Source organism: Myripristis murdjan, chromosome 6 (genome assembly GCF_902150065.1).
Source record: "Myripristis murdjan chromosome 6, fMyrMur1.1, whole genome shotgun sequence".
NCBI lineage: Eukaryota > Metazoa > Chordata > Actinopteri > Holocentriformes > Holocentridae > Myripristis > Myripristis murdjan.
The window spans coordinates 2,828,797-2,845,790 of NC_043985.1; the positions used below are offsets into that span (position 1 = coordinate 2,828,797).

Consider the following 16,994-nt stretch of genomic DNA (forward strand, 5'->3'; position numbering starts at 1 on the left):
ATTTATGTTTCAAATGAAATAACATTGAAAATAGCAGAATATTACTTAGGTCACCCATTTCTAAATCATTAGAGAAGTCCATCACAAGTTCTGGAGTAGGGAAACTCCAGTTTTATATAATTTGTCTCCCTCTTGTGGCAGTAACTTAAATACTATTTGAAAAGTACAACTCTGGGTGCTTCCATACAGGTTAGGGATAGCTGATAGATACAAGATGCAAGGCTCTGAATTTTCTGAAATTTTAACCCTCATCTAGTGTGTGTGGGTAGAACTGCACTGGTGTCTTGCTCAGAACACACTCTCTGTCCAAGGGTTGCCAGGTTCTTGTTCAGTTTCTGCTAAAACCCACAACTAAAATTCATCTGTGCTCAAGCACAGAAATGTTGCCACAGATCTTAGCTTTGCACTGTTCACAGTAATGCAAAATGTAGGAAGCTTTGTCAGTGAATGACAGGCGTAATCATCATTGTATAAATTTGTTTGGCATTAGATAGAAGGGAACAAATTCATATTTGTGTCTCTGGTATGGCTTTAAAACATGGGATGTATCTTAAGGCCATATCGCACAAACTGGTCTGCATTAAAACGACACTTTGGGTTCCAAGATGTGAATAATGTGGCACCAGCTGTGAAACACTGTCACACCTCTGCTGGCTGATAGAATATTCAGACATCTACTCTGCCTTGCTTACATTTATATTGTTGAAACTTCTAACCAAACTCTTCAAGAACAGATTTCAGCAGACACTGCCAGTTTACGCTCTGCTCTCTATGTTGTGTAGCAGCTATTAATTTGAGTTTTTGATAAGTCATCCTTAACAAGGTGGTTAATGTCAGTGGTAATAGTTTTAATGAATTATGGCCAATTGTTTGCTGATATATTTGTTTTGTTCCTTTTACTTTGTAACACTATGTTTTGCTTGGAAGAGTTTACTCTTATGGTTATACCCATAATTTAGAATGTCAGATTAATTCCAGACTGTATGTGTAAAGTGTTTTGGGGATTTGGATTTCTCTCATGTTCCCCCTGGAATCACCTCCAAATACTGCTGCTTACAAATCTCTGCTGTCTGAAGGCAAACGCTGAAAGGTTGACCACGTTTGACAGGCTTGTTTCTACTGGACTGTGTTCCAGTTCTTGGTGGTCTGCTTGCTGTATACGGCTGCTGTCAATTTTCTGATTGCGGTTTACGGTTTGAGATGGGCTAAACTGTTTTGCTCTTTAACATTCGTGTCTCTGAGCTTTCTGTTCTTCCACGATTCAGCTCGGGATCATTTGTCGAGCGAGGAAAAGCACCGACAGACTGACGGCTTTAGACGAGAGTTCTTTTTGTTTTGTTTTTGCTTTTTAATAGCTCATTTCCCCCCTTTGTTGAAAGCTCATTCTTTCTTACACTTTCATCCGCTCCAAAATGCTCTCATCCTGTAATCTGCCAATAATGTTGCTCTCGGACTGCTCTTACCTTGTGAACCCAATAAAAGGCTTTTCAATGGGCGAGATCTGGAGCGACCACTGATGAAACCCATTCTTACGCCAGCCATAAACATTAAATAGCGTCTTTGATCTGTGTGTACGTTCACAGAGATCCAGATTTGTCAGCCGGTGAATGAAGACATACAGGGGAAGATGAGAGGGAGTTTTTAAGGGCCGGCAGCCCTGTGGGTAATGTTGAGTTAAAATGGGGGAAATTGAGCGTGAGATGTTATCACAGGGAGGTTTATTCCCAGCTTGTGTCTTCTCTATCCTCTTTATTCAGACCAGTAAAGCTCAGCCACGTCTGCTCTCTTTCTGTCCTGCCCTGCCTTTCTTCACTCTGTCTCATTCTCTCTCTTTCTTCCCTTGATCTCCTCCTCCCTCTCTCACTTGGTTTTAATGTGCAGATGTTTCATTTAAGAACATCAAAAGCCCCCGGCTCCTCTCACTCTGTCTGTCTGATGCCGGGTGAATCACCAGTGCCAGGAAAAGGCCAGCATTCCTCCTGGCATTCCTGCTGCTACAGAGAACCTCTTCTGTGAGATAAGACCTACATCCAATGTTTAGACCAAACTCAAGAGCATGCATTACCCATGATTAGCCACCTGATATTTTTATTCGCTGCAGAGGAGCTTCATCATGTTGGAATGGTTGCAGGATGTCTCCAACTGACTGCTGTCCAAGATTTGCTGACACTCTTTTTGTTGTTTGGGGTCTTTCAGATTAATTTCCTTGCCTTAAGCCTCGATTAGATCTTGCATTAAAACATTCTTTTCTGAGTTATTGTGTCTGAGAGTAGAGAAAACGCACAATGTTTGTCTTGGACAGTGTTGAGAGCAGACCTGATGGACTGTTATACCCTCCTGAGGAGATATATACCACGTTTCAATCTCATCTCCAAAATTGATGGCAAGGAGAGGGGCGGTTGATTCTGCAAAGAGGTTTTTACCTTATTTGTGTCTATAACTCATTTTAAAAGCACCGGTATCTAACGCAAAAATGTTTTTTCAAGAGGAGATAATGTTGGACATCATCTTTGTTCCCAACTGAAGAATGTTCCTGTGCCCAAGAGAGAGATTTGTATGTTTTTAAGAGTGAGCCGAACAGGGAAACGGCGAAAACCTCAAAATAGAACACGCCAAAAGAAAAGCCATCACTCATCTATTATTTCACTTCACAATTTCAACATCTCAACTATGAAAAGATGACGAAATGCCACCTCTGATGCCCAAATTTGGGAATCAAGCTGGAGGGAAGAGGAGAGACGGGGTTTGGTGGGGGGGTTACGCCGTGAGAACAAGAGCGATGGTTGTCATACGGTGTCATCAGGCAGGCGGCCACTGTCTCTGCACCTCATCAATCTGAGCTGTGGCCCCTACACACAGGGTCCCGGTCATGTGTGTGTTCAGGTCTCTTTCATCTTTCCTTTTTACAGTACATAAACATTTTTCAAGATGTTTATTTGAGTTTCTCAAGGCATGACCCCAACTGAACATGAAAACAAAGGATAAACGTGACCCAAATTGACAGCAGGAATTTACATGTAGCATTTCTAAACACTGAGATATCACTGTCAGATTAATTGTGATTTCCTGGAATAATTACTAAATGGATGCATGGGCAAGATGATTTGTGGCCTCTATCTCCAGCCGATAATGTAAATGTTTCTCGAAATGAAGACACTCCCCCTAACACCCATTACTTTATCACTCTCCATTTCTACCTTCATCAGTCAAGGGTTTTTTCCTTTGGATTATTGAGGAGGATTAATATGTTAGAAATTCTTGTTTCATCCACTCATTCCTTTTATAATGTGCCACTGCCAGGACTCACACAGCTTTAACTGGGATTTGCATTTTGTAGTTTACAAAATGCAAACTGCATTTTAGAAGCCAGCTATTGGTGGCCAGTTGCTGATGAGGAGTGGCAGCACTGATGGAGAGCTCCTCTGTGTTTACAAAAAACTATATAGCGATGACTTATGTATATTTAAATGCAACACTTAGCAGCTGTAAAGTAATTGACGGCTTGATTGATGTCAAGGGCAAAAGTAGAAGTATTCATTTGATTTTTCCTGTTATTTTGTGCATCTGTTGTTCTCATATTTTCCATTCAAAATAACCTTCACGCCCCAGATACAGAGCTGGGTAATATCTTTTTCAGGCTCCTGTTATGTGCTATATCGAACTGGGCAACATTGCACACTGGGAAAAATAGGAATGATTCCAAGCTTAGCTAAATTACATTAAATTAAACTAAATTAAGTGATGCAAAACTATGCTAAACTAAACTATTGAGGCATCAGTATGAAAACTACTGCTCATGATGGGAATAACTTGAGAAAGATCATTACCCTCCTAATTTTGATAACATGCAGTATACTAACTATTTTATTTTGTGATGTCATCACCTGTTTGGCTAATAGGCCTGTAGGAGTCTCCAGTGTACACAAGAGTAGGGTCTCCCATGTCATATAATAAATTATCTTATTTTGCTGTCTAAGAAATGCCCAAGCTGTCTCCCTCCCCAGCAGATTCCTGGTGCCCAGACGTTATGTAATGATGTTGATGATGTGATGTATATGGTTCCCCTTGCTGAAGCCTTCCTATGTGCTGAAACATCTAAAGGGCCTCTGTTGTTGATTTGTTGAGTTTGAGACAGTGTGTGTGTGTGTGTGTGTGTGTGTGTGTGTGTGTGTGTGTGTGTGAGTTTGTTAGAAATTATGTTTTTTTTTTTTCCCCTGTGTGTGGTTTTGTGGGCACATGACGTCGTCCCATGTGAAAACGTTCTGCGATCACGTGTCAATCAGTACAGGAGAAATGCACTTAGTCTTTTTTTTTTTTTTTTTCTGTCTGCCTGATTAAATGTCTCATGTGGTTATGGATGGCTGGGCCTTACACTGTGTGCTCACCTTGGAACTGAAACACAGGAATTTAATTCTGATCAGAGCAGGAATGTCCATTGAGGAGATTATTATTATGAGGTCTGAAGAGGAGACACAGGGGAGGAAAAGCAATTCCCAGTTCAGGCTTTAAACGTGATTTATTTCTTTTTTTCACTGATGGAGCATATTGTTTTTTCTGACTCAAAGCCCATGCAGCTGATTTAAGTCATCAGGATCAAGCGTTTTAACATCCAGCGCTGATCGAGGTGATTTTAATGGTTTGAGATTGGGTATGATTAGGGCAGTAACTCAAACATCTTTTACAACAGGCAAAATTAATCTCTCTATTTCATGGTATTCTCCCGCATTCCACACTCTGAGCCAAGCAAAGGATGCAAGTGTTGGTGATTTCAGTCCTCATCTGAACCACCAAAATGTAAAGCTATCTGGTACCAATTAGTGTTCCTCATGCTAGTTGATTTGCAGGCTATAAGATGTCTAAACATCATTGAAAGGAAAGAGCAGAATTTGGTAAACATTTCAAACGCTCAGTCAATCAGGTTTCCATGAATTATGGATGGCTTACGCCTCACACAATGTGGTCAGGTTATTTTCATTACATCATTATGGCTTTTGTTTTATGGCATTTAAAGGTCCAATCCATGATCCTAACATCAACAAGAGGGCTGCCCCACCTCCAAAAAAGGAGGTTTTTACTGCCCCATCAATTGATAGATGGGGCTCGTGATGCAATAGTTAACACATGCAAAACAAGTTCAATGCATTTTGAAACTGTTAAAGGTGCGTCATCTGTAAAGATTAAAGCAGAGCTGCCATCGATTTTTACAGCGTTACAGCGGGCTGAGAAAATTGCTAAATTTAATCTCTTGAACTACTGCAGTCATAACAAAACTACGGGAATAGGCTTTATGTGTTATTGTAATTATTTCGTGTAACTGTGTAAAACCAAGGCAAACAGCCAAGTTGTGACAGCAACCTCTCAGGCGAGGCAAAACTCTGATGCTTTCTCGTGGAAGAGGGTCACTAACTGTGCACGCAAAGTGGTACGGGATAAAATACAACCCACTGCCCAAATGCGCAAAAACCAAGAGAGGATCAGGGAAAAAAATCTGGTTTTGGTCTAAAGAATATTAGTTTTTTTTTTTTTTTTTTTGGCTGATCTTACTTTCTGTGAGATTGAGGCGACTGCTGACTGATTTATGGGTTTGTATGCGCCACATTTCGTGTGGTGGCTGGAGCTGAAGGAGATGGATGGCTCATCCAAATTGATTCAGTTTGATGTCAGTTTATGACTGATGCTGTGATCAGTGTTGTTAGTACAGACCCTCTTATGGCCCTGCTTTGCTGTATTATTACCCGCCTCTCAAAGAATTGCCTTTGCCATATTGCTCCAGCATGGCCAGTCATCACTATATGCTTAATAAAGTTGCTACGTAAATTTACCAAAAGCGGAAAATGACTTTCCACAAGGCCGGTATATTATTAATATTGGACCAAGCAGGAGGTTGTCAGATTTAATCGGCCTGAGGTCCACAATGACAGCAGCACCTGAGGTAATAACGATGCTGGCCTGTTGATTTTAACCAGACAAAAAGCAACAGTGCTCTATGAAAAATAATACAAATGGCCATAGATGGCAGTGAAGGCTATGACTGCAGTTTCAGAAAAGGAACAGCAACAGATCGTCAGTCGGTGACCTTTAAGTTAGTGCTCAGTAGGAGGGGGAATAGACAGAAAAGTGAGATATATAGGCTCATGAAGAAGAAAGAATTAAAAGAGGACTGAGAGAACAAAATGTGGGTGAGATATTTCAGATGTAGGAGAGGGAAATGGGGGAATTTAGAGACACAAGAGAAGAGAGATGGGTGTTGGAGAAAGGAAATACAAAGGGGAAAGGGAGGGGAGGGTGAGGCATAGAGAGCACTTACTGCTAAGACAGAAAAGAGAAAAAAAAGAAAGAAAGAGAGAGGAGGGGGCGTTTGTTTTCCCCCGCTTCTCTCCCTCTGGCTTTAAAAAGTGAAGCAACCTTTTGAAGGAAAAGAGGGGGCAGTCCTGCATTTCCATCCTGCCACTGTCCAGACCTTAAGGAGTATTAAGTGTGCTGACGCTACAACCCAGAGCCCAGACACAACACAGAGCCCGAGTGCCATCTGAGGACCTGACAGAGCCCAGGCATGAACGACATCAAGCTGGCCCTGCTGGGGAGCGAGGGGGCCGGGAAATCAGGTGAGTGGCTAACAAGGGTTAATGACATTTAAGTGCCCATTTCAAAAAACAAGAACAAAAACAAAAAAGTCAGCTTGCAAAAGTCGATTTGGCATTTTCAAATGATGGAGCCAAACTCTTTGTGCATTATCCCAAGGTTGGGAAATTTGTTAATATTGAACAGAATCCAACAGTTTCTGTTTCTTTGCTTTAGTAATAAATAATTTCTGAGCTTAGTAAACTATCAGTAAAGGCATTTCCTTTACGACTTTAGGTTTTCAAATTTGGTACAATACATATTGTATGGTTTAAATTTCTGTTTACATCCTGTATTGTGTCTTATGATAGCTGAGAGGATGATTATTAGGAAATATTTGGTGGATGGCACACCTGACTACTTACTGTAAATAAATATTAGTTACTTTTAACCTGATTGGACCAGATAAGCTGGGTTTGCCAGTTACAACAATTACATTGTGCAAGAGCATTTAGACAAGCCTACACAAAACTTCTTCTGTGTTTGGCAGTCTACCTGACAATCAGCTTGTCTTTATGTGGAGCCCCCTCCCTTCTGAGGCTAAGACTATTTTTGGTGAATACTAACTGTACCACAGGTCTGGGTATATTACTATCATATCCTTATACAGTTGGTAAGACACAGCCTTATCAGAGATTACCACCACCGAGTTAGTTGGTAAACAAGTAAATAACTGTATGCTGAGCTCCAGGTGTCAAGGGAAAAAGGAAATTTTGTTTAACTTCACTCCCTGAAAATGTATTACATCTTTTACATTAACTTGTGATTGCCTAGAAACATACCTTGAAAAGCACAAAACACTATACTGAAGAGCAAAGATGATGAGGAAATTTGGATAGGCTTGTGATACAGTATGTAATATTACACCTTTGTTTGCCCGTCCTTTATCCAGAGAGAGTTGACCGAACATGGCTCTTCTTTTGCAGCAGCCCCTTGTTCCACAGTCAGACCTGAGAGCTGTGAATGAATAATAGTTTTATACAGCTGGGGGTTAAGCGTCTCATTGTTCAAGGGCAGTTTGGCAGTAGTTATTGAGTTAGAGCAAAATGTTACTCGTTCACTTTCTCTGCCCAGATGTTTCCACGAGCTCCGGGGATTTGAACTGGCAACCTTCCAATCTCAACAGGCCCTTTATTCACACTTGGACTGGATGATAACATCACCTAATACCACAAACAGCAATACCATGAGCCACCGGTAATTAACTGCTCTGTGTTTCTGTATGAACCTTCTTTTGACCATTCTCTCAAAGGAAGGTTGACATTCACAGGCGCACATTATTGATTTTCCCCTCATTGATCATAGCTCACGAGCTATGATAAATTAAATAAATAACTGCCCCTTACCTGATCCCGTTACTTTCACAACAGTTTGGACTGTAGGGTTGGGTTGGTAGTTTTAGCATTTATTACTTTGATGATGATGATGATTATTGTTATTATTAGTGGTATTTGTAGTATCACTTTCAAGCACTTAATTGTTACCATTTAGTAGCTAACCAGTCCCTGTCGGAATTTGAAGAGGTTTTTGGAAGTTTTTTTGGTAACAAGATATAAAATACTAAAGTGGACAAACCAAACAGTAAGTATAAACCTCATCATAAAATCAAACAGCTTCATTCAAACTCATTTATGTTGTGAGAATGTCAATATGAAACTTCAAAGCAATGGAAAAACTTATGTTTTCTGTGGTGCCTGTCAAAGAAATCATTCAAAAGCAACAGAAAAATAGGCCACATACAAAAGCGTTTCCAAAGTGATAACAGCCGTATTATGAATGGACATTGTAGTGACTGGACAAAATTGTAGGTTTCTGCAAATTTTGCTATTGCAGAATCATGGAGGGACTTGGGATTACAATTATTGTGCTGATCCTAGTCTGACTTTTGCATATTTTACCTTATAGTCTCATCTTTGTTAAAGTTTTATCATCTTAATTTCGCAATGTCCCTTTCACTCCCTGCAACAAGTTATCTCTGCACCAAGGCCAGCAGGCATTGTTTGCTTCACTGTATAAATTCTGCTGCACTCCTCAGTCAGGGTCACAGCCTGCTTTGTTGGACATGCTCTGACTCTGTTTTTTCACTCATATGCACAATAACCAAACAGAATTCAGATTTAACTCAGCAAGATTATTTCTGCCTCCACAGCAGCTCCACCTTTGCCAAATGCTTGTCAACAATCATTTGACAAAAAAAGAAAGAAAGAAAGAAAAAAGACAAAAATAGGTTTTTATTGGTATAGTCCTTCACTGGAGAGAGTGTGCCCTGTTGTACAATGACAAATAAAGGAATCTTACAACTAAAACTCCATTCTGCCAGTTGTGAAACTGATTTCAAGGCCGGAGAAAGGAAAATAGATTTTGCTCATCCATCATTTTTGTGATTTTACCTTTTTGGGGGTCATTTCAGTGGTGTTCACAATATGCCAAGCCTTCAAATCATGTTGCATTATTAAACACAGCCAAATCTGTAATTATCTCAAATGATTAAAACACCAATGCACCATCACTGGCCTAGTTAGTGACTGATGGATTGAAGACATCCTTTTCTTTCTGCACTGGCTGAGCCTTTGATGTGAACACTGCCAATGTGTCATAATTACACTTTGTTTGCGTTTTGTAATAAGTAAAACAGACATATATTCCAGGCTTTGTCATACTGTAGACCTATATGGTCAAACAAAGCCGAGATAGTATTTTGAAGCTAAATGAGAAAATGCTGCCTAAAACAACACAGAGGGGGAAGTTATACAAGCCTTGTGACTGAACGGTGTCCTGTTGCATATCAGTGTTCAGTCTCTGTGGTGGTGGTTAAGAGCGGCTGGCTCTGCTCTGTGTAAGTGCTTAATAAAACAATGGGGCGTCCCCATTCCCTCTGCCTGGCAGTGCTGTTACTCTGAAGATCCAATAGCCTCTGGAGGTTGTGTCTCTGTGTGTATGTGCACATGTGTCCATTTCTTGTGCTTTTCTGCTGTTTGTTGTTCTTTGTGTATATTTCTTTTTGAGTGTAAAGGAGACTCAGATTGTTCTGAGTGTGCGTCAGTGTATGCATGTGAATGTAAGTGTTTATTTTTTTTTTATATTTATTTTTAGCTTTGCTGTGTTTATGTTTGTAAGAGACCCAAAGTGAATTGCTGTGTATCTTTTAACATCCTGCATATTAGATTGACTGCATTTACATGTGCATATATGTGTCTGCACATGCCACTGCACCCGCTCTGTGTGTGTGTCTGAGTGTAACTCCTGTCTAGCTGTCCAAAGGCCCATAATTATTACTGTACCACTGGGCCACAAACCTCCAGAGCTCAGCAGTTAAGCTGTGAAACAAAACCTCAGCCCTTAATTGAAACTGATTGTCTGTGGGCCCCAAAACTCTATCGCCTCACACAGTCAGTCTAATGTGTTCCTTATAGTCTGGAAGGGAAGAAGAAATATAACCATTTAGCTTGCCAAATATGCACACCATTCCTTGGAGCAAAACCAGGCAGCCCTTTCATGTGAGGTTACAGTTTCACCCGTCCAATCCCAGGCTGCTGGCTCCCTGCGCTGCGCCTGCGGGACTGAATGAGAGTCATTTTTCCCAACACTGCCACCTGCAAGGGATGAGAGTGTAATGAAGCCATGATTCATTTTGTTGTTTTTCATTTCGTCTGTTTCCTCCAGCTGTCCTTGTGCGGTTCCTGACCAGGCGCTTCATCGGTGAATATGCCTCCAACGCCAGTGAGTGTTTCCAGACTTGACAAAATGGCGCTGCTGGGTCACTGAGGGCCCGCTGTTGGTCCTGGAGAGCAAAATTTACCCACAGTGACGGTGGATATTAAGTCTTGAGCGCCAACGTCTTCAGATATGTCAGCACCATTTCATCTATTAGTGGTGCATACTGTACTTTGTACCCAAGCAAAATGCTACCACTGTTGAATGACAAATAAAGAAATCATTGAAATTTAAGTAGCATACATAAATATATACTGCAATAACACATGACAGAAAACAAAACAAAAAAAATCACACATAATAATTTAGAGTAATGTAGAATTTTCAGCATTTTAGTGTTATTTTTTTTTTTTTTTTAATATTTATTCTATTGTGCTTTTTCACCCCCTTTATTCCAGATTCCCTGTACCATAAAAGACTGTCAATTGATGGCAGACAGTTGAACCTGGAGGTCTTTGACCCATGCTCTCAGGTACAACATATCAATAATACATGGATGTAGTAGAGGATATTGCCCATTGATACAAATATGAGTATGAGTGGGTGTCTATCTACCTGTGTTAGCCCTGTAATGGACTGATCTCTGCTGGTACGATCTCAAGGGTGAAATAATGTTCTCAACCCACAAAAGACCATGTCATGATTCAGCTGAAGTGGAAACATGACAGTTCCCGCATTGGAAACATTGGTGTGACTTCAGTAAGCTCGGGAAGCAGCACACCTGTGACCTCGACTGAACTCTAGTCAGATATTTACCTTGGGCAGGCACGTGTTCGATCTGTGCAACCCTTAAAGTTGGGGATCCAAAGGGATTTATGAGAGTAACCCGAGGCAATGTGTGCCGATGGCTGTCCCTTTGAAAGAGAGAGCCATATAACCTGCTTACCTCTCCCTCAACGAGACCAAAGACCCGAGAGGCCTTTTTCTACAAAGTTAGTGTTTTATTAGAATGCCCTGAGGCGCAGGAGAAAAGGGGCCGGTCATTGTCCTCCTTGGTTAAGCTCACTGTAAGCCTGCCCTCTTGTAAGGAATGCTACAGTGACTCTATGGCCTTGCCTTCTTCATTTATGAGCTGGAAAGCATAAAGAAACTATGGAGTTTGTAAAGAGAAAGACGCTGAGGCAGGGACAAGTGGATTTTTTTTTTTTACAGCTCTGAGGCACTGGCGTCACAGGGCTCAGACATGTGCTTGGGCCTCTTGTCCTTCCTGTCCTGTTTTTTTCTTCTGAAGGTCACTTGAACTTGAGTCCTATTCTGGCCCTACACACGTAACTAATGTCACTCAGGGCAGCAAGGACATTGATAAAAATAGGCCTGGATGGAATTATCTTCGTAATTGTAATCGTGGTCTTAATTCTTCACCTTAGTCACACATTCATGGCTATGAATGAGGTGGAATGATTACAGTGCAGTAAGAATGGAAATCAGAAATGCTGCTAGTGGAGGTTAAGCTGTTACACTGAAAAATGATGCATGAAAGATAAAAATATCCCTATGAATAGAAGCAACCAGAAGGAACAAACAACACTACTGGTATGGCAGTCAGGAGGTTACATCTAACTATCTTTCAGTCTATCTATCTTTTCCTCCAGGAAAGTCTTTCTACACCTCTCTCTGTTATCAACACCATGTCCCTAAAATGAAATCTGCAATTCTTTTCTATTTTTCTTAATGCTACTTAGTTGCATAGAAGTGCAACGGGCACTTGCTTCCAGTATTTCTGTGCGGTTGTGTCTGTTGTTGTGAAGAGAAACCATACACATACAGTGGATTATGGTATTAAATCTTGCCTTGCTGGTTTTCAAAATAAAAGCATTTGTTGTCCTTGGCAGAGCTCGGAGGCCAGGTGTATACTGGAGGAGCCGGTGGACTGGGCAGACGGTTTCGTGGTGGTGTACAACATCAGTGACCGGACATCCTTCATCAATGCCAAGAACATCCTGCGACAGATTCGAGAGGCACGCATGGACAACTGCAAAGGGTTAGCAGCATCGCAATTAGGGGCATTTTCTAGATAGTGAACAGAGGCTGGGGAACAAAGTTTGTAGATCACAGCTTTGGCTGGACCAAGTTTGTTTGCATTGTGATAACTTGCATGCTATAATGTAATTTCTGTGGTAAGAAAGTCTAGACAATGACAGAAATGCATTTTAAAAGCAAGTTAGCATACTTCTTTATGATTGAAAACATGCCTGACACTATCTATGTGCCATGATGCTATAAACCCCCAAAACAAAAAGCTGCTGTCAGATGAAAACCTGTTTGTTTTCAGGTTGACAACCATGTATTTTAAAGTTTAACCAATGGGTTTTGAAAAGGTTTCAGAAGCCTGGGCATGGCCGACGTCTCTCATGCCATAGAGGACTATTTGATCTTTTGGTTGTAGTTAAAAGGAGAAAAATTATATTCTCACCTTACAGTGATGAAATGCTCCAAATTTAACTAGTTTACCAGGCCTGCTGTAAACAACAATGCAAAACAGATCCTTGCCCTACTTTCTGTGATACTGAACAGGAATCCTGACGCAGGCTTGCATGTGAGGAATGCTGGAAGTCCTGACAGGGTCTGACAAATGAAAAGTGATAAATGATTAATGATAAAGAGTGAGGGATTCACTTCGAGCCTGCAGACATCCAGTAGATTTGGTCTGCAGAAAAATGGGCCAACCATATCCATCAAGCTGCCTGTCATGTCACATGCCAAGGCACCCTGATACTGTAGAGGGAAGAGATTTATTTAGTCACTGAGAAGTATGCAGGTATGAATCTAGATGTTGACACTGGTGATTCATGATGGTGATAAGGGCTGGAAAATAACTTTGGATTTCTATCCCTGGACTCACTTGTATTTGTTATGGAAATTAAATGTCCCTTTACACTCAGGAAGCAATCACTTTGCATGTGCAAGGAATTTCTTTTAAAATGTGCATATTAACGAAAGTAATGTATTAGGTGTAGTAGGACATATAAAAATCATAAATGGTATATAAAAAATAACATTTTGGGACCTAGACCTCTTTTCTGCACAGTATGCATATGGTTCTCCGTTGGAAACAGAGTGATTACACAAATTGGAAGCTATAAAGGTGATATAAGGATGAAAGTTTTACATAAGAGGACACACACATTTTATTCCAATACCTGAAACTGTGAATGGGGTGTACCTCTTCAATATTATTGAGCATTTTAGCTGCTTATCACACCTCATGACCTCTTGAACCAACCTCTGCACAAAATTTTCAAAATGAATTCCATTCATATATTTTTGAGGGATCACACTAACAGACAAACAGACAGAATGTGGCAAATCAACTCCTTTGGTGGTAGTAAAAATAGATTTCTAGTGAGTGTTACATTGTTCTCAGTAGTTTGAACATTGCAAGGAGAAAAAAAACAGAGGCTGTACATGAATTAGAGTGATATAAACACAATATAAATAGGTTTAAATAGCTAACCATACACCTTGATCAGAGCTGAGTAAATAAGAAGTGGCTATAATGGTTTACATAGGATGGTTTTTATGCAGGCCTACATCTCAGAGCTTTTTGCCTTAGCTCCACATCTGCCAGTTGTAAGAGTGAAAAACTGTAAACTTTAAATTCAAATTTCACAACTCCTCACTGATCACAAGGCACTGATCTGTGTGCTGCAGAGACATGGAGGTGCCGGTCTGTCTGGTGGGCAACAAGCAGGACCTGTGCCACGCCCGGCAGGTCCGTGAGGAGGAGGCCCGCTGCCTGGCACAGGAGAACAGATGTCACTTCCAGGAAGTCTCAGCGGCTGAGAGCTACCAGGACATTGCCAATCTTTTCACCCAGCTCATTCGGCAGGTGATGGAGCACCTGAAGTACAGGGCCGACCGCCGCCGCTACAGCGGCTCCAAGTCTATGGCCAAGCTCATCAACAATGTCTTTGGGAAGAGGAGGAAGTCTGTGTGATGGTTTCACTGACTGGCTGAACCGGGGTCTTGTGGACATGCACCCAAACCAGATGCAGCTGGCCAAGACTTAGCATGCCATGTATAGATTACATGCACATACAAAGCTGTCCTAACATTAATGCTGTGTTCACTCTGCGAGCAGCTTGGTTGATATATCACTCTTCTCAGACCATGTGAGACGCTCCCATTCCAGCTCCCAAATATTCAAGATGGGCAAATCCTGTACATTTTTTTTTGTTGTTTTTTTAAACTTTTTTAGTGTTACCCTTCATACCATTACATTGTATGATATTACATTACCTGGACAGTCTTAAAAGGCATTTTCTCACTGCTTTAATTAGAGTTTTCGAAAATGTTTTTTCTTGATAATGCAAGTCATTGTGAGTCAAACTGTTTCTGTTTGACAATACAACATGTACATTATATTATCTCACATCGTCTATCACTCCTCATGTTTTCATATAGAGTCTTACTCTTCAAGTAGAAAAATGTTCAGTTTTTTAGTGTCATTTACTGTGTCTGGTGTACTTTTGTTGATATGTTGCACAATTCATTCATCTATTCTGTCTTTTCAAAGATTCAGAAGAACTGACGGATATCAAGTGAGAACACTCAAGTAATTCAAACATGAAAACCAAAAAAGAGGGGAGAAGAGTTTTAATTCTTTAAAAATGCAATGCAGTTGTTCCTCTCAAATTCAGTTATGTAACCATGAAGCTGTAAAGACAGAATGTATCACGTAACCATGAAAAATATTTTCATGTATGCAATACCTTTCTGTCAATGAATGTTCCCTCTGTAAATACTGTAAAAACATAAGCTATTCCAGAGGAAATTAAAGTTAAACATGACTTAATAAAACTTAACAGGGGCTGCTGTTATGCTCTGAGCTAAATAATATTTTCATAAGATGACCGTGACAGAAGGCATTCCTCTAAAGCCGTCTGTAAGGCGGTATTTCCTGTGTGTAATGGCCAAAAAGAGCAGGATTGCGTGGAAAGTGAGAAACACACCATTACATGGTCTTTTTTTTTTTTTTTTTGGCCGTTCAAAACACGGAAATGTTCCCGAGGCTCCCACTAGATGGCATCACTGTTATCCAAATATGTTGCCTCTTGTGCTTTGCAGGATGCTCTTTTTCTTTCCTCTTAATGATTTCTGCCATATTTCATACTGAATCAGGTGTGATACACTAGAGGTAGAAGGCGAATGAAAACAAAATGGGAAAACTGTGGACCTGAAAAATCCATGTGTGGCTGTAAGTTGTATCTTTATGCATAAACGTCTTTGATATGCAACAGCATATTTTAAAATCAGTTTATTTTAGGATCACATAAAGCATGCATTTCCCCAACTGGACAATTTTACAAACATTGTCCTGAATAATAATATAAAACCTGTGAGGCAGTGTAAGCTAATCAGAAGTAAATTAGATAAAACTGGTTCCTTGGTACATCCTTTACACATCCTGTTGGTATTATTTGTTAAAGAACATGCAGGAAGCACTGCTGTTGTGCAGGCTCCATTGAAACAAACTAAAAGTAATTTCAATTAGTGTTACAGCATAAAGGAAAGGTGAGTCTTCTTTTCAGTCACAGTCATGAATATAATTAGTGTTTTGTTCAGCTCTGTGTTGTGACTGCGAAGACTGGTGAGAACCTCATCTGCTGCCCTCTTAGACAGAGCAGACATGCAGACACACACACACACAAACACACACAGAGACACCCTTTAATGTAACTAAAAATAACATCTTGAATGATGTATTTATAATTTTTAAAGTAATAATCCTTGTTATTTTCATGTAAATCAGTTAACAGGTTTCTATCCCGGTGATTCAGTTAAAAAAAACTGTACATTTGCTGGTCAGGTCAGCTTTTCCTTGGAAAAATCCTGCATCACTTCCTCACAAAGTAAGTGACGTAATGAAGGAAGTGATCCAGCAGCAGCAGTTTGTTTGGTATGTATACATAAGACCTGATTGGTTAGCATGAGCAGCGATAGCCACAAAAGGCTGAATTCTATAGAAACAGTAACTGCATCAACAGAAAATCTAAAGAAAAAGACGTTACGGCACTTATTGAGTGACAAGTGATATCTGCATGGGAACATCACAGCAATGGAAGCTCTGCAGCAAAGGTATCACTGAGACAAAACAAAACACTCACAGATTGCCACTTTAAATTCTGTTCTACATACAGTGCAAATCTGTGACCCTGTAAAATGCACTTCATATAACCTTCAGTTTGATTCCATGCTTTCCCTCACAATCGTTTCATCTCTCTCCTTCCTTCGCCTCTGTCTGTCTCATTTCTTCCAGCGAAATGAAGAGTGGAGACGGATGGAGACAGAACCTCCAAGCATGGCCTTGTAGCTTCAGGTCAGTGATCTTATTTGGCCCCTGTGTGGAGGAGGAATTGGTTTTGGCTCAGCTGAAGACAACCATCCGACCAAGGGGATTGGATGCTGCTGGGACGCCGCGAGAGCCAATCAGAAAGGCCATCGATCAGTTCCCCTTAATCTCACAGCTGGTGAGCACATCCCCACTCCAATCTAAAACTCCACAGCTTAGTCAGACTGACAAGGGATTGGATGACTTCCAAAGAGTTGAACCGCCACTGAAATGGACCCACTGAGGACCAGCAGCAGCTTCTCTAAAACATCAGATACCTCATCCCTCTCTATGGCTGCAACCTAGTCTGCCGTGAATATCTCACCAA

General features: G+C 40.7%; 1 protein-coding gene across 1 annotated transcript; it reads left to right on the forward strand.

Annotated features, from left to right (window-relative positions):
- Window positions 1-6,510: 6,510 nt before the first annotated feature.
- LOC115360888 (ras-related and estrogen-regulated growth inhibitor-like protein) lies at window positions 6,511-15,130 on the forward strand. Its single transcript, XM_030054063.1, has 5 exons — window positions 6,511-6,605; window positions 10,285-10,341; window positions 10,734-10,807; window positions 12,168-12,316; window positions 13,987-15,130. The coding sequence occupies exons 1-5, from the start codon at window positions 6,554-6,556 to the stop codon at window positions 14,270-14,272; spliced, it is 618 nt and encodes a 205-aa protein (XP_029909923.1). The 5' UTR covers window positions 6,511-6,553; the 3' UTR covers window positions 14,273-15,130.
- Window positions 15,131-16,994: the final 1,864 nt, after the last annotated feature.